This window comes from Sceloporus occidentalis, unplaced genomic scaffold (genome assembly GCF_023333645.1).
Source record: "Sceloporus occidentalis isolate IW3139 unplaced genomic scaffold, rSceOcc1.0.p SCAF_6, whole genome shotgun sequence".
Classification (NCBI taxonomy): domain Eukaryota; kingdom Metazoa; phylum Chordata; class Lepidosauria; order Squamata; family Phrynosomatidae; genus Sceloporus; species Sceloporus occidentalis.
This window is the reverse complement of record NW_028316986.1, coordinates 104,860,639-104,887,477: the sequence shown is the minus strand read 5'-3', so window position 1 is coordinate 104,887,477 and position 26,839 is coordinate 104,860,639. Positions and strand designations below refer to the sequence as shown.

The 26,839-nt window shown below is 37.6% G+C and overlaps 1 protein-coding gene across 4 annotated transcripts in view; it reads right to left on the bottom strand.

The window, feature by feature from the left end:
* Window positions 1-586: 586 nt before the first annotated feature.
* The window catches only part of CDK19 (cyclin dependent kinase 19), a 140,794-nt gene continuing 114,541 nt past the window's right edge, over window positions 587-26,839 (bottom strand). For 3 of the 4 annotated variants that reach the window (XM_089530570.1, XM_089530569.1, XM_089530567.1), the window contains 7 exons: window positions 22,505-22,648; window positions 21,592-21,661; window positions 20,207-20,279; window positions 19,281-19,378; window positions 18,169-18,247; window positions 10,494-10,766; window positions 587-5,745 (listed from right to left, as the gene is read on the bottom strand). In XM_089530570.1, coding sequence (XP_089386696.1) covers window positions 5,614-5,745; window positions 10,494-10,766; window positions 18,169-18,247; window positions 19,281-19,378; window positions 20,207-20,279; window positions 21,592-21,661; window positions 22,505-22,648 — 869 coding nt within the window. In that variant the 3' untranslated portion in view covers window positions 587-5,613. The remainder of the gene's footprint in view (window positions 5,746-10,493; window positions 10,767-18,168; window positions 18,248-19,280; window positions 19,379-20,206; window positions 20,280-21,591; window positions 21,662-22,504; window positions 22,649-26,839) is intronic. The other variant, XM_089530568.1, reaches the window with a different exon arrangement.

Here is a 26,839-nt window from a genome sequence, read left to right as displayed (position 1 = left end):
AATAAATATATATACAAACACTGTGCTAGAGTAATGTACCTCAATGCCATGGATTTTGATACACAATACTGTATATGTATAACAGCTCAGTTCTACCTTGAGCTGTATCTAAGGACAGTGAAGGAAAAGGCTAAGAGATTTTCCATTGGTTTCAAAGGGAGTGTGCAAAATTGCAGGAGTACTACCTGTACAATTGTCAAGGAATGGTTTGAGTCTTTAGTTTATACAGGGTTCTGCATAAGAGATGTGCCTCTCCTGCTATACCTCCTTGTCCACCTTGGCTATCCACTGACACTAGCACAGTTGCTGCTGTAAAGGTATTGCTCTGCTCTTGTAATGCTTTTCTGCTGATGTCGCATGGTGCTCTGCTGAGCAAAGGGGCTTGAGAGTCATCCTATTCTGGCTAATGGGCACAATGGTTTTACAGATAGCCTCACTCAAACCTAAATAGCACCATGACAGGATTCTCTGTGGATTGTAAAGCTATCCAAAAGTTCTTAAATAATAAAACTATACACTTCAGTTTGAAGGAATTCATCGTATAGCCATTGAAGTCCACAAGTTTACAGAGTTTTCATCACGCAGCTTCATGACTTCAACTTTTTATTATTATTACAAACGTATATTATTTTTTATTTAAAAAATTCACACTGAAGCAATTCAATTTAATTACAACAAAAATAAAAAATAGATGCAATTAACAGAAGCATAGTTTTTTTTAACAGTCTTTCAAGAGCAATGTAAAGACAAAACAAAAACAAACAGTAAATGCTTTATGAGGGCAAAGCCTGTCTAATGTGAGTGGGACTTTTTTAGTCAGCTATTGAGCCTTCCTAGTTCTCTCCTACAGACTGGGAGGAGAGGTGAGCTGGGTGGCAGTAAAAACTGAATTTCCCATTAAGATATGTTCACCCACCTAGTATTTGTACCACCTAAATTGATTCAAGGTTGGGAAGCATATTGGAGAGTTACCGTATTGCTCAATAATTGCTAGTTTCTTCCTCTTTCACTTCAGCAAGATAGCTGGTTAAGATGAATTCTTGGTGACTGTGAAGAGGAATCACTGATTTCCAAAGATCAGAGTTAGATGCAGAACACTGGACATGTGTCTATATATATGTTTGTGTCTTCAGTGGTGCTGGTGGGGGTACAGTTTGAAAGTAATTCATCGACCCTCATACATAGTTGATTTAAATATAATGATCTCACTTTAAATATCCTATATCTACAAAGTGAGAACATAAAATGGATTCAAAAATGTTTTGGTTTTATCTGCAAACCTTGGCAGGCACCACTACACATGGTTCTTCAATAGTGGCATAAAAGTAGACAGAAAACTAACTAAATAATGAAAAGACTACAAGGATAGAAGATGGATATGTGAAATAATATATAAAAGTAAACTAAAGATTTAGGCAAACTTTCCCAAATAGTCAAAATGAAGAAATTAAAACAATTTGAAAAGTACACTACCTTACAGATATAAAACATTATTTAAACTGCTGTTAAAAAGGGACATCTTCAGTCCACATTGTGTAATACTTTTTAGTGTCTACACAAGACAGATTTCTTTTAATAAAAATTAAATAGTATTAATTTACTACTAAATATTTAGGAGATAACAGTGCATTAAAGACTTTCCCCCCATAAAGCAGTACACATTGTTCTGGTGTGGCAAAATGTATAGATTACACGTGGCCTTATGTACAATATGCTTTTTTTAATCTTAAAACGGTTATCTTTGCTTAATGTTGCTTAAGTACCATCACTGAAGATTATGAAGGGGAACTAAGCTTATTATGTTGGTATAAAATATTATACATAATCAAATACTTCAAGCTTCCTCCTCCCCAATCTCAGGATGTCCTCCCTCCCCATTCCCACCCCAAAAGATACAGTGTCACAGATACAGTGCAGGACGTGCAGCTTTCACTAAATTCTTCCTTCATTATGCAGTCTATGCTACAATTCATTTCATAATTTTTTGTTAATCCTATTTCCTTGCTCCTTTTATTTGAAATCCAGAAGAGAAATATCACAGAATGAGGTCTGAAGCAGCTACTTTCCCCAAAGTAGCAAAAATCGTGAAGTACTTAGCACTTCTAAAATCCAATGTGACAGAAAAGATGAACTATAGATGATGTTGAAGCTGCACATTCTAGTAAGAATTAGTTAACTGAGCCACACAGTTATGAAAATTTCTGTGTCCTGTGTTTTCATAAGATACAATATATGATTTATCTTACATTACATTTTGATCCATGAAATTTCACCTGAAACAAAGCTACCTCGCCTTGGCTCTCTTTAGCCCTGCAATACATGAGACACTCATCTTATTATACACAAACAGTTTCACAACAATAGGCTAAGTATGCCCAGAAGCCAAGATACAAATAGAGAATGAGTGCAGTAAACATTTCAAAAAGTGTAAACCTATACTTTCATCCATCTCCCCTGTCAATGCTTATTTTTTTTCTTTTTTTTCTTTTTTGGAAGGCCATGAAGTATTTAACACAGCTACATTTGTGTCCACAGACACTGCAGGGAAATCGAGTATAGCAAGCAACTAGTTTCCAGCAAATAAGCAAATATAAACTTATCAGTATAGACAACAATCATGGCCATCATTCTAGGGAACTGGAAGCTCATGGAGATAAAAGCACATTCAACACAGGCTGCCACACTGCATGCACAGAGGAACCTAAACTTGGACTGAGCTTGTCACAGGTCCTCTAGATTTCAACCAATAGTAGGTTGAGAGACAGAGCAACAGAGGGAGAAGAGAAAAATTAGCAGTTCATAAACTGGTCAGAATAATGTTCAGTAACATTCTATGCTGCTGACCAGATGAATAGCTCAGGCGCAGAAAATGAAAATGGGGGACATGGAATTTGGGTAATATTTTCACTGAACGTTAGTACAAAAGAAACATTAGTTCCATCAAACAAAACTAGCTCAGACACACAATACACAAAAGATCCCAAAGAGTAAGGTTTTTTTTGGGGGGGGGGGTGGGGGGAATTGTCTCAATGCAATATCTTCTGACTTCTCCACCTGTTGTGTACTTACTGATTTAATTTTTGGCTCTCAAAGCCACTTGGTATCAACAGCAAATGGACCAATGCCTGCAACAACACTTTGGATACTTTTAAAAAGTTAACAGGAAATAACATGGCATTATGAGTAGGATACTTTTTATTACTCTAAAGCAAATTTGCGCCCTCCATGTAAACTGACATACCACTCTGTCAGTTTCTATTGTTGTCTTAGTGCAAAATGTTGGGTGGCATCTTTCTGTGAGTCTGGTATCGATTCCAAAGTGAGGCATGAGCTCATGATATATATATAGCGTAAATGCCCATTAATGCATATATAAATAGCTGGCTTCTTCTTCTATGTATTTTTAAAGCACGTTTTTTTTAAAATACTGGGTACTGCATATATATTCTAAAGTATATGCTTTTTAAAATTTTAGTGCAATAAAGTTAGGGCTCTGTGTGCTAAAAAAAAGTCAGCACCATGGTAACCCCAAATTCCACACAAAGAAAAGTTGAATTCTGCAATCTGTATAAATAATGCAAATTATCATATATGATGGATTATTATGCTTTTACTAGTTAAAGAAGAGGGAAACAAATATTCAGTACTTAAGCCCTAGCCCTGGAAATACTATTCTATTCCTTTTCCCCAGATTCTAAAATTTCACTAAGTACTACTCACAAATATTTAAACCTATCTTCCTAAGGCAAGACATCTGTTTAAAAACAAAACAGAAAAGCTTAGATTCACAAGATGCTGAATTCTGCACTAAACTCCAGACTATATATTGCCCTGAATAAAGTGAATCAGCTGTATTTCTAGGGCTCTTTTTAAGAAATGAGCTGCCTCAAAGTATTATTGTCTCTGATGACATGTACATTGTTCATGAGCTCTGACACTTCCTCTGTGAAACAGTGGTCCAGTACATCAAGGCCTAAATCCAGTTGTTAGTCCCTACTAAAGTAGACCCATTAAGCAATGGCACTTGTGTTAAGTATTGACTTAGCGTTCAGCAATTGATGCAGTTGGACTCATTGCTGCATTTAGGCCAAATACAATTGCTTCGTATGTGTGTGTCTGTGTGTGCGTACAGGTGTGTGTGTAACCTTCAGAAAAGAGACATTTCAGTATAGCATGGCTTATCTAGCATAATCAAACTGGATTAATCAAAGCAGTGGTAAGACAACATAATATGCATTTTAAACATGAAAAGATTAAACAATTTCCAGACATTGTTCAACAACTTCTTTTTCCATATTTGATCTGGTTTGCCTGGACCATGAAAATGTAATAATAAAATAATAATAATACAAATAAAATAAAACAATAAAATAATTATAATTATAATTATTATTACAATGGCTTGTCAAGGTTCATAATTGCAAGTGTTCTGTAAGTAGGCAGAAGCTCATGCCACAACAAAACTGTTAGTCTCTTAAGGTGCCACAGAACTTTTGACTCCTTTTTTTGCTGCAAGTTTCAGAACCAAAATTTAACAAAGGAGGGTTGCATCAGAAATAAACAAAACCAATACAAAGAGTGTACTAGCAATACACTAAAGAGCACACCTGGTCCCTCCCCAGAATCCCCCCAAGTAGTAGCAGTCTCTTTCTTTGCCCTTTCTTCCATTGACACTGAACTCCTAGAGTAGACTTCCAAAGCACAGATTATCACTAACAAAGACACATTGCATGTACAGATAACCACTAGAGAATACACTATAGAAAACCCTTGTTCTACTGGAGTCACAAATTTTTGCCTTCCATTCTGCTGTCATGCCTTAATTTAAAGCAAAGCTTAAGTCAGCTCACTTGGAAGATAATGACAAATGATCTATGGTATTCTCATCTGAATAATAAAACAAACATTCATAATCTTTTGTTTGGTGTTCAGTCCAAACAAATAACATGTAATAGCTGCTGCAGAGACTTGGGTTGTATATTTTTCTTTTCTTTTCTTCTTCTTTTTTTTTAAAGACCTCATCTGAAAACTAGACTAATAAAAAGAGAATAATAAAATACTCTGGAACAGTAAAATCTGCTGTTCTTGACATCTGTGAGCAAAACAGTAATATCCTGTGAAAATAACATAGTGCTTTTAAAAGGTGCATTATACCTGTATAGCTAAACGGATTTGCCTAGTAAAAAATTAACTATATACAAGCTTGAAAAGCCTGGGAGTTCAAAATTCCAAAACTTTAAAATCCTGGTAAAGGGACTTGGAAAAGGTAAGATTTATGGCAATTACAACAACATAAGAAAGGTGCACCAGGAATCCTTCAAAAATTCCATAGGTAAAGAAGTTTAAGTGCTGGATTCAGATCAGACGGTTTCATTCTAACAACCACACTGGAATGCATGCAAAAGCAGGCTTATGGGAAATTTCACAAGAATCTTCTTTATGGCAAAAAAGGGGGGTTGTTTCTTGTCTGAAAACAATTACTAAATCAAAGTTTTGCTTTTATAACTGTAATTTCAAGATCCTCATCACAGTTTGCATTTTTGGTTCTTCTCATGATTATGAACTTCATATTGCTGGAGTCCTTTCCTTTCTAACACCGTCTACAAGGGTTCTTCAGTACCGGTGAGACTGATGGGACTGATGATACTGAGAGCTCTGCTGAGATGATGTAGAATAGCCCATTGTACTCTGGGACTGAGAAGATCCCTGAATGTTGCTTTGGTAACTCAGGCGTGAACTGGAGTGCTAAAGGGGAAAAAAAAACCAAGAACAACACCAAAGTCAACATTTTGATACACAGGAACTGTTTCAAAAGGTTTTTCAAAATGAGTGTTCTTCCCAAATTAATGTTTGTGTTTCAAAATTTGCCAATTATTTTAAATGATACTGTATTTAATAATTGGAAAAAAGATTTAGCAAAATTTATTTGGTCTGGCAGGAAAGCTAGAATTAAGTGGAGTTCACTAACAGATGGAAAACTAAGAGGTGGTCTAGCATTACCCGACTTTAAGTTATATTATCATTCTTGCTGTTTGGAAAGTGTGTTAGAGTGGATTTACTTAGAAAATGAAAAATCATTAAATTTAGAGGGGTTCAACCTAGGGTATGGCTGGCATGCCTATCTGTGGTACCAAAAATTTGAGTTAAATAAAGAGTTCAATGACCATATAATTAGGAAAGCATTATATAGGATTTGGAAAATTTACAAAAACAAATTATATAGGGGTTTACCAAGTTGAGTATCCCCTCAAGAAGCTTTTAAGAGTAGGGGTAACACATTAGGTTTGAAATGGTTGAGATATAAAGATATCCTGAAGAAAGTTCTGAGCACCACAATTCAAAAAGGACATTGAGAAACTGGAGCGTGTCCAGAGGAAGGCGACTAAAATGGTGAAAGGTCTGGAAACCTTGCCCTATGAGGAACGAATCAGGGAGCTGGGGATGTTTAGCTTGGAGAAGAGAAGGTTAAGAGGTGATATGATAGCCCTGTTTAAATATTTGAAATGATGTCATATTGAGGAGGGAGCAAGCTTGTTTTCTGCTGCTCCAAAGAACAGGACCCGGAACAATGGATGCAAGCTACAGGAAAAGAGATTCCACCTCAACATTAGGAAGAAATTCCTGACAGTAAAGGGCTGTGCGACAGTGGAACAAACTCCCTCGGAGTGTAGTGGAGTCTCCTTCCTTGGAGGTCTTTAAGCAGAGGCTAGATGGCCATCTGCTGGGGATGCTTTGATCTGGATTTCCTGCATGGCAGGGGATTGGACTGGATGGCCCGTGGGGTCTCTTCCAACTCTATGATTCTATGATTCTATGAAAATAGATGAAGAATTCAAATTAAAAACATGTGAAGAATTGTTAGAAGAAGGACATGATATGTTCTAGTTCCCATATAAGCAACTGAAAGAAAGATTCAAAATAGATATAAAGTTTCCAGGTCTATTAAAGGAAGAAACAGAGTTAGATGTAATCATCAAAAAGAGAAAGAAAGGGGTTATCTCAGATATCTATAAGATGTGTCTAAAGTTAAATTTAGAATCAGAATCTATCAAAACATGTATGTTACAATGGGCCAAAACTATAGGGCATAATTTACAGTTGCAACAATGGGAAAGGGCATGGGGCAAAGACCTGAAATTTACACAATGTATGGATATTAAGGAAAATTATATCAAAATGGTACATAGGTGGTACCTTACACCAAATAGAGTGTCAAGGATGTATGGAAACAAAAAGGACAAATGCTGGAAATGCAAAGAGCAAGTTGGGACATTCTATCATATGTGGTGGACCTGTGCTGAAGTAAAAAAATACTGGAAAGAAGTCCATTAGACAATACCAAAAATATATAAACAAGAATACCCTCTAGACCCAGAGTTATATATCTATGAAATATGGTGGAAAATAAAAATGCTAGAAAAATTTTAAAACCACTACTATACATGGTAACAACAGCATGAATAATGATAGCAAAGTATTGGAGAAATACAGATATGCCAAAAATTGATGAATGGTTAGAAAAATCATTAGAAGTAATAGAAATGGACTACATAACTCTGCAACTGCAAGATGATAAGATTCAAGATGAAAATATTTGGGAACCTCTACTCAAGTTTTGTGAACAAAGATGGTGTAAATAAAATAGAAGTTGGATTTGGTTGAGTAATAAATGTCATGTACGTTATAGTAGTTTATATTGGGTAATGCATTATGGGAAAATAGAAAAAGATAATTGGAGTTGTGTGGCTAGTAAGGAAAAGCATGAAGAAAATGCACAGTTTTACCATAAACATAAGACTATTTTATTTAAGATGAGAAATAAAGAAGTATCGGAATAAGTGTATAAAGGAAGATATAATATGACATTATGTATATAGCATTGTATTTTATCTGTAAATACCAAATAAAGATTATTAGTAGTAAAAGGTTTTTCAAAATGTTAATGCTGCAAGGGCCCTCACCTTTTGCTCTGAAAGGTGTAGTCTTACAAGGAAAATGAAGGTTACTAGGAGGGAAATACTAGAAAGGATGTTAATTATCTTCCCCCCACAGCTTTTTGTTTTGCCTTTAGAATCACTGGGCTTTTGTTATTAGGGAAAGCAGGGTTGAATCCAGTGACACCTGATCAGAACTTTGCTCAGCAAAAAGTAATTTTGTGGGTCCAACTGAAACATTAAAATTCATAGTTATCTTTTATTAAAAAGTGATATATAAAATGCAAGGATTTTTACCAGTGCTTTCAATTTAAACACAAATTTGGTAGACATCCATATCATGGGTATCCCCACAGAAAGATGCACTCAGAATGCATGTGTCAGTGGAAAGTGATATAAATGTGTGGCAATTTCTGCCAATTCCCAGCACTGTCACTCAGTCATTTCCTCAACTCTTCTGAATGGTCTTCAGTCCTATGAAGCAGCTTTTTAAAGACCTCCAAAGAAGGAGACTCCACCACACACTGAGGGAGTGTGTTCCACTAATTCTAAAATATGGTCAACTTGTGTTCAAATTGTGAAATGGTTATATTTTTGATAGGATTTAAAAGCCAGTAATATGTTCAGTATATAAATAATGTAACAATTATCCTTGTCATCTTAAACTGATGGACTCTAATACTGAGTGAATATTAGCATCCTGAGAATTAAATTGATTTGTTAGTTTAAATATTTTGAGAACCAAAGACAAATGGTATACAACTATGATTCAATGTTATCTGACTCTATTTGTCAAAAAAGTACTGTAACATGCAGATTGCTGTAGACATAACAAATATCGATTTTCAATGGCTCTACAAACCTATATTGCTGCTCATCTGGGACACAGAAAGATGGTGAGCTGCAACTGGCATGGTGGATCATACATTTAGCAGACCAAATGTAGCAAAACTCAGTAAGAAAAAATACTAAAGTAACATTCTAAAATAAATATAACAGACTCTTATTGGATTGTTTTTGGTGGGGTTTTTGGGCTAAGTGGCCAGGTTCTAGAAGAGTTCATTCTAGAAGAGGAATAAACTCTTCTAAAACATGGCCACATGGCCTGAAAAACACACAAAAAACTATGGATGTCCGGCCATGAAAGCCTTCAACTTCTTATTGGATTTCTCTTCAAATTTGTCAAAGACAAATCTGTATTAACAGTCTGATCTTGAATGAGGCAGATCAATTTCTTACCACCGATGTACTTAGCATAAGCATGGAAAGGCTTAATACTAGTTATGGCAGCATAAATACAAGTTTTCCATACAGTTCTTTGTATTAAATTCATCTTTCAAATGAAATAGTGTGTGCACCATTTACTTTTGTTTTTGAGAAATGTATTACCAAGGCACTTAGAAGGGACAAAGTAGAACTAGTATAATACACATTGGTACCATCTTTTAGATTAATCTTAATCTAGAAGATTTAAAGAAGGATAATGAAGAATTGTGGTGGGTGCTAAACCATATATCCACGTTATTCAGGTAGTATTGTAAGCAAATAGAGTTTTAATGCCTTGCAGCAGGATGCCAGGGCTTGTTGTGCTTAGGAATGGATGTAGTGATGGCTCAGCCATAATTTTTTCAGACTTCAAAAGATATTGGGTTCTTTTAATGAAAAGGCTATTATCTGTGATAGCTAATATATATATGCTACCAGTTTTATAAAATAAGCCATCATATGATTGTTGCTGCAATTAGTAGAGCCAAATAAAGTCATGTGGATTAGCTATTTGCTAGAAATGATTCATATAACCCTATATGAATATGTAACACACTAGGTCATATGAGAAGGTTTCCCCATTCACCCAAAGTGCTGATCAGTCTCTGGCTGGGCTAAGCTGACTGAAATCTTGCACTCAACTTTGCTGTTTGATTGTGGGCTGCTACCTCTTTTTACCCTGCCAGATGCACACCGAAATTTTCCAAGCAGTATTTTTTTTTTCAAGGATGCGGAAATCTTTTCTGGTTAATTTGTCTATGTAATATATACTGTATACTGTAATATACTGTATTAAGCTTTCAATTTTTTTTTGTAATGACATAAAACATTGCCGTTTTAACTGGACTTGTACCAGTTTTTATAGGCACTCTCTGCTATTAACAGCTTTCAGAAGATTTCACCTCAAAAGGTATATTAAAAAATTCAAATGAAATAGGAAGAAGAAATAGGAACATAAAGAGAGAAACATAAGGCAGATCTATTTGGATTTGTGATACGACACTCATATGGCTGCTTTCTTCTAGACTAAATGTTCACAACGTGCTTAGGAATGATGGGTATTTTTAAAATTAAAAACTAAACTAGATCCTCAGGTCAGTGCTGCTGTTTTTACCAAAGGCAAACTGCTGCATTTGGAAGGAATAATACATTAATAAGCACTTGATTCAGTGGCTCTACTTTAGTTTGAACTAACAATTCATTTTAGATTAGTAAGGGAACTTCTGATTCATATTCCTTTGACACTTGGAAAGAACCAAATGATATGGGAGTAAAAAAACATTATCGCTGTACCTGATAATCCGAAGGCATGACAGGCCCACCTGAATTTGCGCCTGAAGGCCCAATGCGTGGCTTCTTATTTGGAGGTACCTGGTTGAGATTGGAGTCCTGGCTATGCTGGAGACCTGCCCCAGTGCCACCACCTCCCGCTCCACCACCCCCTGCAGTTCCATTTGTCTGGGTACTGTTTTGTTGTTGTTGCTGCTGCTGCTGTTGCTGCTGAGGTGCTGCTTGCTGTTGAGGTGCTGTTTGTTGTTGATGTTGGTTCTGCTGCTGCTGTTGATTCTAGAAGATTTAAAGGGGGAGACAGAAAAAGGCAGAGTTTGGAAGTCCATTTTCCCCTCATAAGAATCCCTAGAAACGTATATAAGATTGTTCTGGCTATAAATGCTGTTTATAAAGAGTGAATGCAGCATGCTTGTTAGAGGAGCCAGACTAAGATTGGGAAGGCCAGATTAAATCCTCACTCACTCATGAAGCTTCTTGGGTGAGCTTGGGTCAGTCACTCAGCTCAGCCTAACTTACATTAGGGCTCTTATAGGTAGGGAGAACTTGGAAGAAATGTAGGATATAAATGTAAGCATTTGTCAAGTGACCTCTGCCTCAGAAGGTGGCGTATGAAGATGTCAACCAGTTCTTTGTGCATTGCTTGACTGCACATGCCAGAGAATTAAAGTGGCAGTTTCAATTATGAGTGGCAGCAAATACAGCAAATTCAGAAATATGAAAACATATAACGGAAATTCAAAGCCATTTCCTAACTATTCAGGCACGAGGTTTTCACAATTGCAAAAGAAGGCCACTTGATTCATTGTGGGCTTGTTTGTTTGTTTTTTACAATTTGAAAAACAGAAAGGAAGTATAATACAGGAAATTTTCGAAATGACTTGAGCAGCTAAAATACTAGCTAGCATTATAAGAACTCAGTCCTGATTATAAAGTCAGAGTTCCATATAAATCTGGAACTTCTGTTGAAACTTACACCAAAATGCAAACACACACACACACACACATACACACACCGAGTGATAAGCCTGTGGATCAGGAGATTCCAGAGTTCATACTGTACTGCTTTGAAATATTCAGGGGTATTTCAGAATAGGCTTACATAAGTCTACTTGCATGCTAGCTTTAGAGTCATGTCATTTTATAGGTAGAATAAGTTATGGGGTATTTGCTCAGGGAATCAAACTGAACCTTAATCTAAACTCAGTTCCAGTTCAGAAAAATGTGTTGTTGTTTTTTCAATATTCAAAACCACGGAAGTCTCCTTCTCTTCAAAAGAGACATTATATTTCTTATGATCTCACCAGAATTTACATAGGATTTTTGTGAGTTCTACCAGTAGAAACCAGAAAATGAATCTGAAGCCTTTTGTGTATGAATCATGTGCTTCATTCTTGAGATACGGTACTTCCCAAAGTCTTCCAAGTTAGACCATAGGATACATTGGAAGTTCTAGAGCTGTGTTTCAAAATGACTAGTGTGTCTAGTTTTTCAATAAGAAATATCTAGGTAGTTCAGATTTTAATTTGGAGCTCACAGTGTGAAAATACCATGCAGAGATTAGGTACCTGATCAAAGCCAAGTTGTACAAAATGAATTAGCCTTTACTTAGATTATTTTATTCATTCATTTACCTCATCTCAGTGGAAATGAAACTAAAAAAACATTGCTTTGCCAGATTAGACAAAAATCTATCAAGTGAAATATTGCTTTTCCAGACAAAGCCAATTCCTTGGAAGTTTAAATGCAGAACAAAGATATGATGGTCTTCCCTTATTTGCTCCCAGCATCTGGCATTCAGAGACATCCTGTCACTAAATAGGAAGGTTCCGGTTAACTCTCCTGACTGATGCTCTTTGACAAAGCTTTCCTCCATAAATATGTGTAACTTTTTTAAAAAAAGCCATCTAAGCTAATAGATGTCATCACATCCTGTAGAAGGTTAACTGCACTGCACAAATACATTTTGAACCTACAGTCAAACAACTTTTTTCATTATCCTTGAGTTCTAGAAATCTAGGAGGAAGAAAAAATATCTGAATCTGCTTTTCCCAACGACATTTTATAAACTTTGGTTATATGTATTCTCTTGAATCTCTTTCTAAAGTACTTTCCCCAAAAAACCTTTGAGCATTTTAGTTACCTTATTCACCCCTTTCAGCCCTACGATGTCGTGATATTCTATTGTGGTCAACCAGAATTGTTCACAAACTTTCAAATCTGGCCATATTTACATTATAGTTGCTGATTTTCACTGCCAAAAGAAATGAATTGAAATAGTGTTTTCTGCTGTTATTAAGCAAGTTGAAGTGGAAATTATATCTGCAAATTAAAATCCATCCTGTCTGTTCAGTGATCAAAAATGGCTGACAGTTCTGGAGGTTATGTTATTTATAGCATGTTGTTGAGATGAACAGGTTGCTCACCTGTAACTGTGTTTCTTCGAGTGGTCATCTGCGAATTCACACAAATGGGTTTATTCTGCGCCTGCGCAGCAATCCTCGGAAACTTCTAGAATCTCCAGGCAGAAAGCAATGTATCTTTTTGCAACTTTTTGGCGGTAGCCCCGCCCACCCATATATAAGGCCCCTAGTGGCCCGCTCCTCTTCAGTTCCGAATGAGCCGCTAATCAGCGCAGCAACAAGCGTTGTCAAATGAGCAGACACTGAGGGGATGGATGGGCGGGTTTGTGTGAATTCGCAGATGACCACTCGAAGAAACACAGTTACAGGTGAGCAACCTGTTCTTCTTCTTCGTGGTCTCTGCGAATCACACAAATGGGTTTAGACTAGCGAGCTGTAGTCTGTGGAGGAGGGAGTGTCAATAGTAAACAGTCAAATGACAATAAATATATAAACCAAGTACCTGAGTGATTTATTTACAGTACACAGGTTAGTGCATGGCAGACAGTAACACTGCCCTCCCAAAGGCTGCATCATGCCTGGCCCTTGCATCCAGCCTGTAATGTCTAATAAATGTCAATGGCTGGGACCAGACAGCTGCCTTACACACATCCTCAAGGGGAATCCCCGTCAAAAAGGCTGAGGATGCGGCTACCGCCCTAGTTGCATGGGCTCTAACCCGACCTGGTAGAGGCTTCCCGGCCAGTTCATAGCAGAGGTGGATGGTGTTGGCCACCCACTTGGAGAACCTCTGCGGTGACACCGGCAGCCCCTTTTTGGCTTCGGAGTAACATACAAAAAGTCTCTCCGAACGCCTGGAAACAGCAGTCCTGTCCAAATAGAACACCAGCGCCCTGCGGACATCCAGGGCATGGAGCTGGCGCTCAGAGTCCGTGGTCGGATTGGGAGCCAGAGTCGGCAAAACAATGTCCTGGTTGATATGAAAGGCAGACACCACCTTAGGCAAGAAAGTGATGTCTGTCCGGAGCACCACCTTGTCCTTATGGAAACGGAGGAGAGGGAGAACGGGGTCTGGCTCTCTGTGGGGATAGGGGAGCATCGGAGTCGTGGAGCTCCCCTTCAGACTCAGAACCCAAGTCCACGATCTGCAGGGCATCCGCCGGTGCAGAGCGGTGGCTTGCAAGGAGGACCCTGGGCTCCAAGGGTACAATCCGGGAAGACGCCGGTACCGGAGTTGGGGTCTTCGCCGGCTCGGCTACTGGGGATGTAGACGGTGCTGGCCTCGACTCAGGTGGAGGCACTGAGACCGTACTTGGAGGGCCCTTGCGACGGCTTTTGGCTGGCGGAGATGAAGAACAGGCCCGTTTCTTCTCGTGGTCGGAGCGTTTGTCCCCTCTCCTCTTAGAGGCTCTGGGAGCGTCCACATCTCCAGAGGCTCCAGAACCACTGGGCTGGCTCAAAACCTTCTCGTAGAGCGCAGCCTTAAGTGTCCGGTCCCTGTTCTTCAGGGCCTGGGCCGACATAGCTTTACAGTGGGGGCAGTTGCCAGGAATGTGGGACTCCCCCAGACAAAGGACACATTTTTCATGACCATCGGCCTTAGGGATTTTCACCCCGCACTTAGTGCACTGCTTGAACGAGGCCATGGTAATCAAGTCCGTTACCGGTCCGAGGTCAAGCTGTAAGATCACGTAGAAGACAAGCCGATAGGGAAAGTCCGAAGAATGGTCAAGTGAAAGTCCGAAGGTCAAATGCCAGAGATTCAAATCGAAAGAACAACAAGATGCAAGCGAAGTTCCTCGAGCTGCTTAGCGCGGCGGAATGAAGGAACTGAAGAGGAGCGGGCCACTAGGGGCCTTATATATGGGTGGGCGGGGCTACCGCCAAAAAGTTGCAAAAAGATACATTGCTTTCTGCCTGGAGATTCTAGAAGTTTCCGAGGATTGCTGCGCAGGCGCAGAATAAACCCATTTGTGTGATTCGCAGAGACCACGAAGAAGAATCTTTTGTTCTATATTTTTCTTCAATTAAATATTTATATTTGAATTAATTTTACAGAAAAAGTTTTTAAACTATATAAAGCATATCTGAACCAGTTCAACACAGTCCAGCAATGGTCAATAGTACTCTTCTAAGTACCTTTTCAGAACTATAATTCACTCTGAAGATACATTTCCAGAATTCTCAAGGAGCAGGCTTGTTCCTCTGCCAGTTATGGTCCTATGATTAGTGTGTGTGTGTGTACATCCCTACTCAAATCCTTCCAAAGTTACTTTTTCTTAGTATGCTGCCTGTTTACAAGGAAAAATGCTGCAGCTCAATTGTAGAGCACATGCTTTCTGTGCAAAAGGTCCCCTATTCAGTCCCAGGCATTGAGAAAGACTCCTGTCTCAATTCCTGGGCAAAGATTATTATAGGTCAAGGCCTTCCTCTTCGGCACCATCCGGCTGTTAGTGAATCACAGCCAACACCATCCATATCTATCCAAATCCATGGTTCAATATCAAATTACTGAGAGGAGCCAGTACAAGTTACTATGAAGAGCAGGAATAAAAGCATCTTTAGAATGGCAATAAACAGACAATGGCACAGAGAATGAAGCCTGGCTGTCCAAAGAGTGAAACAGTGCTATTGGAAGGAGCTGTGAAAAGGAAAATGGGACACAAAGAAGTCTAAACACATTGTGGCGTGTGTGTGTGTGTGTGTGTCAGCATAGCAACAGGATCTTATCAAACCAGTTGACTTTTCAACTCTTCCTGTATCTTGTAACACCTGATCACAAGAAGCACTACTTGTCATGTGTTTAACAATAAAATTAAGTAAGGATTAAAATACCCTTTTAAATAGTTGGATTTGGTGTCAACATTCCTTTTTCTATGTTCCTGAGTGCAACAAAAAGATTTCATTGTAAACTAAATACCAGCAATACAAAGCAAAAAGGATTTCCACCACTAATGATGCAAACTCTGTTACCAATGCCAAAAGCTTCAATTAAAGCCACGCTTGTACTTTTATTGCAAAAGATGACATGACATTCTGGAATGACACTGTTCAATGAAACAAACCAGCCAAGACTATGGTATGCAACTGTGTATTTGCTTTATGGCCACAGAAATGTGCTGCCACCATAGATCATAGTGCAAAGTAGCTGATTGAAATATAGCCAGATGAACTAAAGGAAAATTTTTCTTCAGGCACTTTTTGTTAGTACCTGAAAAGACTATTTCAGAAAAAGACATTTATAACAAGAGTTTAGGCTTCAGCTACGGTCTGAGAGTTGAAAAATGGATCTTAAATGGTTTAGGAGTGTGTGCGTATTTATATGTATGGGGGAAGGGGAGAGGGAGAGGGAATGTGCTAACTAAACAAATTAGTTTTGAAGGATTTTTTAAAAAAAACACTTCTATGTGGAGAGCACATTCCATATTCATCTCACTGAATACCATTGCCTTAAACTGCCGTAAAGACCATTTTACAGCAGACCAGGCACAAACCAAACCAGTGACACAGAGAAAATGAGGAAAACATGAACAGAGCAAGGTCTCTTTTACATATCCTTCCAGGTATTCTCTTCCTTTCTGCTGTCCTTAGCCACATCTCCAAGATCTATATCAGCTGCAATATACCACCTGTCCTCTATGAAAAGATGCTTCCATGTTCATCTTTACCTCCAGCATGTATGCTTTCTTTCTCTCTCTCTCTCCCCCTGTATTCCTCCATATAATTAATACTTGCTCCAATCTTAGTTTTAAACACCTTTGATTCCTGGCTGAATGTTGTTATGCTTTTTTTACTTTTTTCTTCTTGTGTATCAAGATCCCTGATACTGCCATTCACACATTACCTGTATATTTAACATTGCAGGTAAGATGGGGAAAGTGCTTAAAAATCAATTGTCCCCTCTTCACACAAATGCCAGAGGTCATTTGCTGAACTATTGATAAGCCTTGGCCCGACTTGCAACTGCTGAAGAAACAAATTACTTTTCTGCATTTTCTTTCCTTAACAGCTCACACATGCAAGAAAGTGCTTGTATTCTCAGATTCAGATTTATTTCCCCTTTTCTTAAAAATACTTCTTTCAGTGTCAGAACTGGATCCTTACCTCCCCATACTTCTGTCATTCTCATCATATACTGTGTTATTTCATTACAAAGATTTTCTTTGGCCTTACAGCAATGTTACCAACAATGATCTTTGAGATTAGGCATGATCTCAAAGAACATTGTTACCACATGACTCCACTTTATATATCACCAAATCAAATAGATTTTCAAGACACCCTGAATTTAAAAATACCTACTCCATATCTTATTCCTGATATTGCCACTCCTTGTCTGTCCCTAACGAAGTACCAATACTGAAAGAAATTCTAGGCCAAATAAAAGTGAAAGGTTGGGTGTCAACATATTGAAAATACTGAACTGAAATTAATGCTGACATTCCAGAGGATCTTATCTAGTGACCCATAAATACACTGAAAAGGAGTGAGGGAAAGACAAGACAGAATACTGAGAGATTTCTACAAGGAAGGAAGAAAAAGAGTAAAGAAGAGTAAAGTGACACCCCCCCCCCCCATTATCATCCTCTATTTCTGGTTTAGGGGTGATTAGGATCATTGATCTAATTCAGCTCATTTAAAAATGAAACTAATAAGAATAAGAATTCAACTGCCTTGAAAATACACAAATTAAACAAGAGCAGATAAAAAGATCAAATCAATACATAGACAGTTGGGCTATAAACACATATTCATTTCTGACTCTCCTCTAAGGGAAGAGGTTTCTGCAACTGAGGGACCCTTGTCAAGAATACTGAGAATCGGCATTCCAAAACATAAAACAGCTATAAAAAAGTGCTCAGTACTTTAAAACCCATATCCCGAGGTCCTCTCTCTATATGTGAAGAAACTAAAAAAGAAGACTCACGTATTTCCAAAAACAAGTCAAGTTCCATTGCTACAAAGAATATAGGGCATAAAAAGCTAGAGGGACATTTCTCATCAACTGCAGGCTCTTTCAAGACATCATCAGTTAACTGATGATTACAGCTTAAGGCTTTTTTTCTTTCTTCCTCCAGCCACGAGTTATTAACAGTGTCTAAATATACTGAAGAGTACTGAATACAAAGTAGCCCAATTGCTTATAAATTGTCATGCATGAAAATTATATACTTTTCAATAGTGTCCCATGACCTTGTGTTGGGATGACTTTGACCAGGAACATCTGTTTATTCAGTGCAAGCCCCTATGCTCTGTCAGCTTTCTTTCTTCGGAATCATGATTTCTTTTAAATTGATAAAGTGGTATTTGAACTATACCTTGTCCCCTTTTTCTTCAGGTTCATCCTCATTGAGAAATTCTCGTTTTGGGTAAGGAATTTGGCAGCCTGCAAAAACACTAGAATAGAAAAAAATAAAAATAAAAATAAATTATATCAGTATGCATTAACTAGTAATGTTGTATTAATTTTAAACTATGATAATCACCACATTCTTTTTATTTTTTGCTATAACACTAAACTATGGTTTAGCATTATATAAATTAGTCTTGGACTTATGAGTTCTTCCCCTCCAGCATGACTATAAAGAGATTTGCTTCTATTTTTAATTAACTATGGATACCCATGAAGTCTGAAGTGGTTAATTTTTATGATTTTCCACAGGCCAAAAGTCCTGCTATATATTATTATCCTGAGTTTTCTTCCCTCTAAGCCATAGTTAAGATTAATCGGTTTGGTAACATTTGGCAATAATGTCTGATGAACCCAATCCCTGACATTATCCCCGTAAATTTTCTTACTTTATTTAGAATTTGTTCTACTGAAGATCAGTATCAAACTGACTGCCTTCTAAAAAGGCAAGTAAATTGTTAGGTTTCATACTTTTGTTTTGCAGAGTAGTTTTTCAGAGCGATCGACAGGGAAATACTTTTACATATTTAAATGGTCATGTAGGGATGGATCTATCTATGTCACTCTGTTTACGGAACAGCTTTGATCAGTAAAAGTGAGAGGGGATGATTCCTACTATAGCCCTAGAATCCAGATAGTACAGTTGCCCCTCCGTTTTCGCGGACTTGAAGTCCATGGTATCAATTATTCGTGGAGGGGCGAACCCCATAGGCAAAAATGATATGTGCACCTATGGCGCATGCAGCTATTCAAGCCAATGGGGCTTGAATATATATGAGTTTCTGTTTTTGCAGGGGAGTCCGGAACAGATCCCACGCAAAAACGGAGGGGCGACTGGACTCTCAAAATCTACTCCAGACAGTTGAGTAACCATCAAGTTCTGATTTCCATGCAGCTTTGTTAGGTACAGTGGGAGGGAAACAAAGCACCAGTGGGAGTCCATTAGTACAAATAAACCACAGAGACCAAAATTTATAATCTGGTGGAAGGGCAGCTTTAAAGAACAGGAAAGACACATACTCTGATGTAGGCAGTGGGTCCTCCTGGAAGTAAGCATCCTGCAAAGCTTGCTCTGAGGTAATTCTTTTTGTAGGATCCATAGTGAGAAGTTTTTGAAGCTATGTAGTAAAATATTAGTGGAATTAAGCTTATATAATATCTGGAACTTTTAGACATACATGCCAAATGAAACCGAATATTAAATTTGAGCACATTCAGTTTTCTACACAGGATTTCATACACAGAAAAGAGAAAACAGTTTGTAATAATTATCATGACAGAAATTACCAAGGGAACACAACACAGTAAAACATGAGCCAACCACTTCTATTATTCCTTATTTAAATTTAAAAAGGTATCTTAGGAAGAAATATAATTCTCTCTTGGGTCTATCATCATATGGCATCCATCTAAGCTCATGTTCGCTTAAACACAGTGCCCAGCCTAATGTTTCCTGGAATCTCACAAGGAGATGATGACAGCAACAACAATAACAACAGCCTCCAATAATCTCCACCTTGCTTGCAAATAGGATTCAATACAACAATTAGTCATGTTACATTTGAGTTCTCTACAAACTCTTGGGTGTACGCCACCTGGTGACCTGTTAATTATTAATCAGTCCCAGAATGTTAGGGTTAATTGACAATTCTTTTATCAGCCTCAGTGAAATTATTAATGCTACTGAAAACACAAAAATAATACAGAACAGCAAATGACTGCATTACACTTTTAAATCTGTGCATGTTCAGCCTTGTTTTTTACCAGAATAATGTGAGCCTAGTATGCTAAACATACCTAGGAGTATGCTCAATCTAACACCTCTTAGTAAACATATACAGGGCAGAGCTGTTGATGCAACATTATAAAACACTCAAAAAAGTACTATGATACTGGTCATATTGTAACAGCACTATGAGACACAAGCAAACAAAATCATAACTTACCAAAAGGAATACTTTGCTGTCAGGCTTGACTTTGTGTTTTTCCATATATTTTATGAGGCTGCTATTGGCATATCTGGAAAATCAAATTAAAAGAAAACATGTTTCAAAACAATACTATCACAAATATAGATGCAATATATAGAATAATTTTCTTTGCAAGTAACCCTTTGTAATGTTTTATTACTGGTGTATATGCCTGCATGGTAGAGGGTGAAACTATTGGGGGACATGTGACTGCCAATCATCTTTACTTAAAATAACATGAAATTGATCCTGAAATATATTACACTGTGATATATATCGATGTGTTAACATATGGTTACTTATGTTAAGTGGAAAATTATTAAGATTAATTATGACTTAAATTATTAAACAGATTCAGGTAGATAAAAGCAGTCCTTCACATACCCTAGACCAGGATGAGAAAGGTGTGGAGCTCATCAGACCCAGACAGCATGGCTGGGGATCAGGGATTATGAGAAGTGTAATCCAACAACATCTGAGAGACACAGGTTACTCATAATTTAAACTGAACCCTGAAATAGTGCTTTTAAAACTGGCACAATATGCTCACAGCAGATTGTCTGTATTAACAGCCTGGCTGCCATATTCTGAAGAGGACCAGCAAGGTAAAATGGTTTGAGCACTAGTTTACAACTCTGAAGAACAAGGTTCAAATCCCCACTCAGCCATAGAAACCCACTGGGTGACCTTTCACAAGTCACACTTTCTCAGCCTCAAAGAGAGACAAAGGCAACCCCCCTAAACAAATCTTGCCAAAAAACCCACATGACAGGTTCACCAGCTGAAAACGACTTGAAGGCACACAATAACATCATATTCTAAACCAGATGAATCATCCAGAGATTTTTCAAGGGCAGCAAAAAATACATTACAGCAATCAAACCTGAACATGAGAGGTCTTTGTATTTTAAAATCTGAGGAAGAAATGAGACAATGGCTACATTCAAACATAAGGCCAAGCCATGGTTTAGCACTAAAAAGACTTCCTGCAGTGAACCTCAGACATGTACATTCTCCCTTCTTCTGCATGTGAAGAGAAGACATCTGAAAGTGACAGATGCAAGTTGCAATGGACTCCTTTCTTTTTTCATATCTTAATCCTGATTTTGGAACTGTCTTGATTTGTACAATCACCATCCAAGCAAAACAGAAAAGAGCTGTTTGTTACATATCACGATCAAAATCTTCACATTTCCATCCTTAGGAGAGGAAAGAGGGAAAAGAGGAAGAAAGTGCATACCCGAAATTTGCCATGGTAGTTTCTCATACCATTAATCCTGAATGAAGCCACCAAAAAGCTGATCCCAGTGACTATGTTTTTGAAACATAATTACCATTACTTCTAGATATAAATTACTTACGTTGTTCTCCTAAAGTCTTTTTGAAGTGTAGGATATTCTGGCATCTTCCTAATGTCTTCCCAGTCTTTATCTTTGTAGAAAAAAAGTGATTGGCAAGTTTTAAAAATATGGGAAGAGATACTGTATATAAAATATAATACCTGCTTTCAGTCTTACATGCATGTAAGTAACTAATTGAGAAAATCTAAATCAAGGATTTTGCAGAAAGATAAATAATGTACCATATATACTCAACTATAAGTTGAGAAATTTATGCCCCAAAATTGACCCTAAAATTTTGGGTAACTTATATAAGGGTCAATACATCAGTAGTGCTTACAAAGGTCCTAAAGCAAGCAAGCCTGATGCCCCAAACTTCATTGAACACCAGTTCCTTCTCCCTCCAGTCCGTTTGCAAGCCTTTGCTTCCTAATGGAAAAATTCCCCATTTAAATCCACTTGCTTCTTTCTCTGCTCTGTTTTGCAAGACTTGGCTTCCTATGGAAAAACCTTCCCATTTAAATCCACTTGCTTCTTTCTCTGCTCTCTTTTGGAAGTCTTTGCTTCCTATGGGGGGAAAAAACCTCTCCATTTAAAACCACTTGCTTTTGTCTCCAGTCCATTTTGCAAGACCTTGCTTCCTATGGAAACAACTCTCCATTCAAATCCACTTGCTTCCTTTCTCAATCGGATGTTAAACTTCTCCTCCAGCACCTGAGAATTGATTGGGAGAGGTCCAGAGAAGGAGAAGGAGGGATGAAGTGGTATTTCTCGCTTTCCATCCTTTCTTACAGCCCCCAAAGTTTTACCCTCGACTTATCTATGAGTCATATCAAAATCCAGGATTTTGATCCTGAAACCTTCCCTCAACTTATGTATGAGGTCGACTTGTACACAAGTATATACGGTATCTTTTCTAGTGGCATTAGATTACCTGCAGGAAATCCCATTACACTGAATATGCGATCAAGTTGATCATGATGAAAAGGATTGCTTGTTTTAATGTCTTCTTGACGACAGTGAAAGATTGGTTCTGAAGTCAATAATTCAGCAAATATACAGCCAATGGCCCATATATCTAGGAAAGATGATAAGAGAAAATTTAAATGTCTTCATTTTTTCACCAGTAAAATCATTTAATGTTCATCATAAAATGATACATTAAAATACAGAGAATATTTTTAAAATGGGATAGTGTTGTTATACTAGAAAAACAAAGTGGCTTATAAATTTTACTTGAAGGCACTATTTTGCAGTTAGATGTTTTATCAAATTGATTAAAAGTAGAACATCCCCAAACACTGTTGACAATACATTAAATACAATAAAGTAAAACTCAGAGAGAGAAAAATAAAACCCTTTATTACCTGATATCTCTTGCTGAGAAGGAAAATAAAACATTCACAGAAACAATGGAGAAAAGCACAAAAAAATGCTCTGTTCAACATTACTGGCAGGACCTACACAGTCAAATACTATTTTTGAGTCTTTCAGTAAATACATATTTACACATATAGTCATTTTAATAGCGTGAGATTCGGTTACATTACACTTTAACTAGAAACAATTTACTGTTGATTTACATGACTTACATGTAGCACTCTTCAGGACAAAAGTTACTTCTCAGTCAGGTTATGAAGATGTTTAACAAAGAAACTGAAACTGAAGGAATATTTCCTATTTTTGGACTTCCTAAATCAAAATTAGTCTTCCAGTTCAACAAGACAAGGATTATTATTATTATTATTATTATTATTATTATTATTTTAAAAAAGGAGGTGTTACTGTAAAAATGAATTTAAGGCTCACATACTGAAGGACATAATCCAATTTGAACAAAATAAAAAAAACATAACTATGTATATCTACAGTAGTAGTACATGAGGTATCTCCCTCTGAAAAAGGAGAAAGGAGTAGGAATTCTATTTAAAATGTTGTAGTGTCATCATAAGTAGAAAACAACTCGAAGGCACATAACAGCAACAACTATAGTATAACAATGTTGTTGTGTGCCTTCAAGTCATTTCTGATTTATGGTGACCTTAAGACTAGGTTCTACTATAGGATTTTCTTAGCAAGATTTGTTCAGAAGGAGTTTGCCACTGAGGCTGAGAGAAGGTGACTTGTCAGCCAGTGGGTTTTCATGGGCAAATGGTGATTCAAACCCTGATGTTGCAGGGGCCTAGGTCCAAAACACACTGCAGAAATAATCCAGTTTGAAATTGTTTTAACTGCCCTGTTTCAATGCTAGGGAATTCTGGGAACTGTAGTTTTTGACACATTTAGCCTCCTCTGCCAGAGAGCTCTGGTGGCACATAAACTAAAGTTCCCAGGATTCCCTAGCAGTGAGCCAGAGCAGTTAAAGTGATCTTGAAGTTGATTATTTCTGCAGTGTTTTGGACCCAAATCATTACAAACAAACTACTCTCTGATAACTTCAGGCAGCCTATCAAACTTCTTCACAGAGTTATGATTGCCAGCAGCAGATCACACTCATAATGACTTCCTAAAATAGGCTGTTAGGGAAGAGGGGGAGAAACCGGGAAGGATGCATATGATGGTAAAGTCAAAAAGGAATTACTTGGACCCAAAGGGTTTCTGAATCATGACAGTCACATGCAGAAGCCACACTTTATATTATATAAGAACAGGGCCTTTAGGTTAGTGGGTTGTGACAGGAAGTGAAAGGAAGGAGGGCAGGAGGGAGAAGATCAAACAACATATGCCTGCCATGTGACCTAGACAGTAACCTGAAAGGGCAGCAGAAGTACAGAATAGGAGGCCACTGTCACTGTCTAGTCCAGGAAACGAACAGACTTTCCTCATTATTCCACTGCAACTATCATTTATACCGATACTGCATTAGAACATGGAGAGAACATTTAGCTCTCATTCCCCATGGCAGTTTGTAGTCCCTACCTTACATGAAATTGTTTCATCCCACTTTTAAAGCTGACTCGTACTGCAATTCTAATCAGACTTTTCAGTGAACAAGCCTTGTGGAACAAAGGGGTTCTTTTCTGAGTAAACAGGGAAAGGAATGAACAGTTTGTCAGTGGCTAGCATTTTAGTGTTGTATCATTAAGCATTTTCATTTTTACCTCCTCAACCTAAGGTATTTTCAGTTTCACTGGAATCTAGTATTCAAGAGAGGGAGACATTTTCTCTCTGTCCTCTTAACCTCACCATAATTCAATGGACCCTGCCATTTTAAACTCTACAGAAACCTCAGGAGTATAGCAACATTATTTATTTATTTATTTATTTATTTATTTATTTATTGTATCCCACCTTTCTGCTTGCAAAGAGCATCACTGTGTGGTCCTAGAGAGCAAATGAGGAAGAGGGCAGCTGCCAGTCAGCAGGTGCCCAAGGGAGCTACAGCAAGCAAACCTAGGTGTTCAGCCTTCTTTTTATTCTCCCTCTCATAAATTTCAAACCAAATGTTCTTATACAGAAGCTTTAAATTCAGCCTTAATTTTAAACAAAATCCTCTAAATTAAACATTTCAGCTACTCATGACTCAGAGCCACTACTAGTATAGACTTAGAAACAGGTTTATTTGTTTAAGCTTAACAATTACGCTTAACAAAGAACCCTATGGGCATACATTGCCTAGGATCAGCCGTAGTTGCCATGTCAATTTGAGAGATACTCCATGGCAGTTCTCAACCAACACTTTCAGCTCTTTGGCATTTTCAGAGCACTTATTAACTGTTTTGAAGCATTTCTAACATCATGAGCATGGATACAAACACACAATATAGGAACAAAGATCTGTTTTTGAAACAGGTACTGAAATTGATTCTCATTTGAAGCACAGGCATACCTCTCTTAACAAAACCTCTAGCAAAAAGCTCCTTTTTATAAAGTCTTTTTATACCCAACCAGACTCCCCTTTTCCTTTTTCTCTGGCTATTGCTGGATGTTTTCTTGGCAGCACTGGCATTGGGAGAAACATAGGCTTTTCAGTATTGGGTTGCAGCAATGTGTCTGCAGTAAACAATGCAATATAGTTTAATCTGGGGAAAATTGAAATTATGCTGTAGCTCTGTATGTCTTCCTGCAACAGGCAGCTGCCTCCAGAATAACTTACTGAGCATGCTTGAAAAGCAAAACATAGAAGATACGTTTGCCTATTAAAATGCCCCCAGCATGTTAAAAAGCGGAGATCTAGAAGTTCCACCACCAAAAATGAAATCATAGGGAAAGAGAAAAATTATTCCTGAATGCATTTTGGAAGAAGCTTTCAACTGGTCTCACGAAGATTCAAAATAAGTTTACTTATGCAAAGTTCATCTGACCTGACATGATTGCTTCATTACACAAACATGTTATTAGTTTTGGACAAAAAGTTTACTGAAACATGTTAAAACTTTTTTGGGGGGCGGGGCGGGGCGGTTGTAAGATCCTATACCTATTCTTTCCATGTTGTTTCTGCCTCTGGTACCAAATTTTCTGTTGAAGAAGTAATGCCCAGGAACACATCTACTTTATTAACTGAGGTATACCTGTATTCTGGAATCTCTCACATGCCCAGATAATTTTAAAGGAGCATTATTCCCTAAGAGGCATTATCAAGTGTACAATACTCTGCAACACTGAAATACTCATATTTATAAAATAACATAAAACTGGATTACTGGTCACTCTTGCCTGTATCATGGCTTTATATTTATATGACTAAGAATTAACCAGTTCAGAGTTAAGCACTGTCAAGTTCTATTTACACTGTATGTACACAAGTGCAAGATCCCTCTATTGGCTGTATATAAATAACCATAATGATTCTGTATGTCTGTTATACAATTCTCCACAATGAATATGGATGGGACCTTTTCACTAAAAGGAACATTATATAAAACAAGGAAAAACTACAACTACAGTTGGCCCTCCATATTGGCAGGGGTTTTGTTCCTACACACACACACACACCCTTCAAGTCTATTTAAATCTATAGACAGTGACGTGTGAGTATCTGCATCAGCATGGCTGCATGCATGCACAGCCACTGATCTAAATGGAGTGGGGCTAGCTATGGACACTCCAAACCACAGATAGCTAGTCTGTTGTTATGGAGAGCTGACCGCATTTCATTTATTATTAAGTTAAACATGGTACAGTCAGAGAGGCAAATTATGTACAAGATTTCTGAAAGGTTATTAACAATGCAATGAGGACAGAATTGTGACCCCTCCCTTTCAATCTTAATTGGTCAAGTAAACAAACCTTGTGAATCTAAAAAGCCACCAGTAGTGTGAATGACATG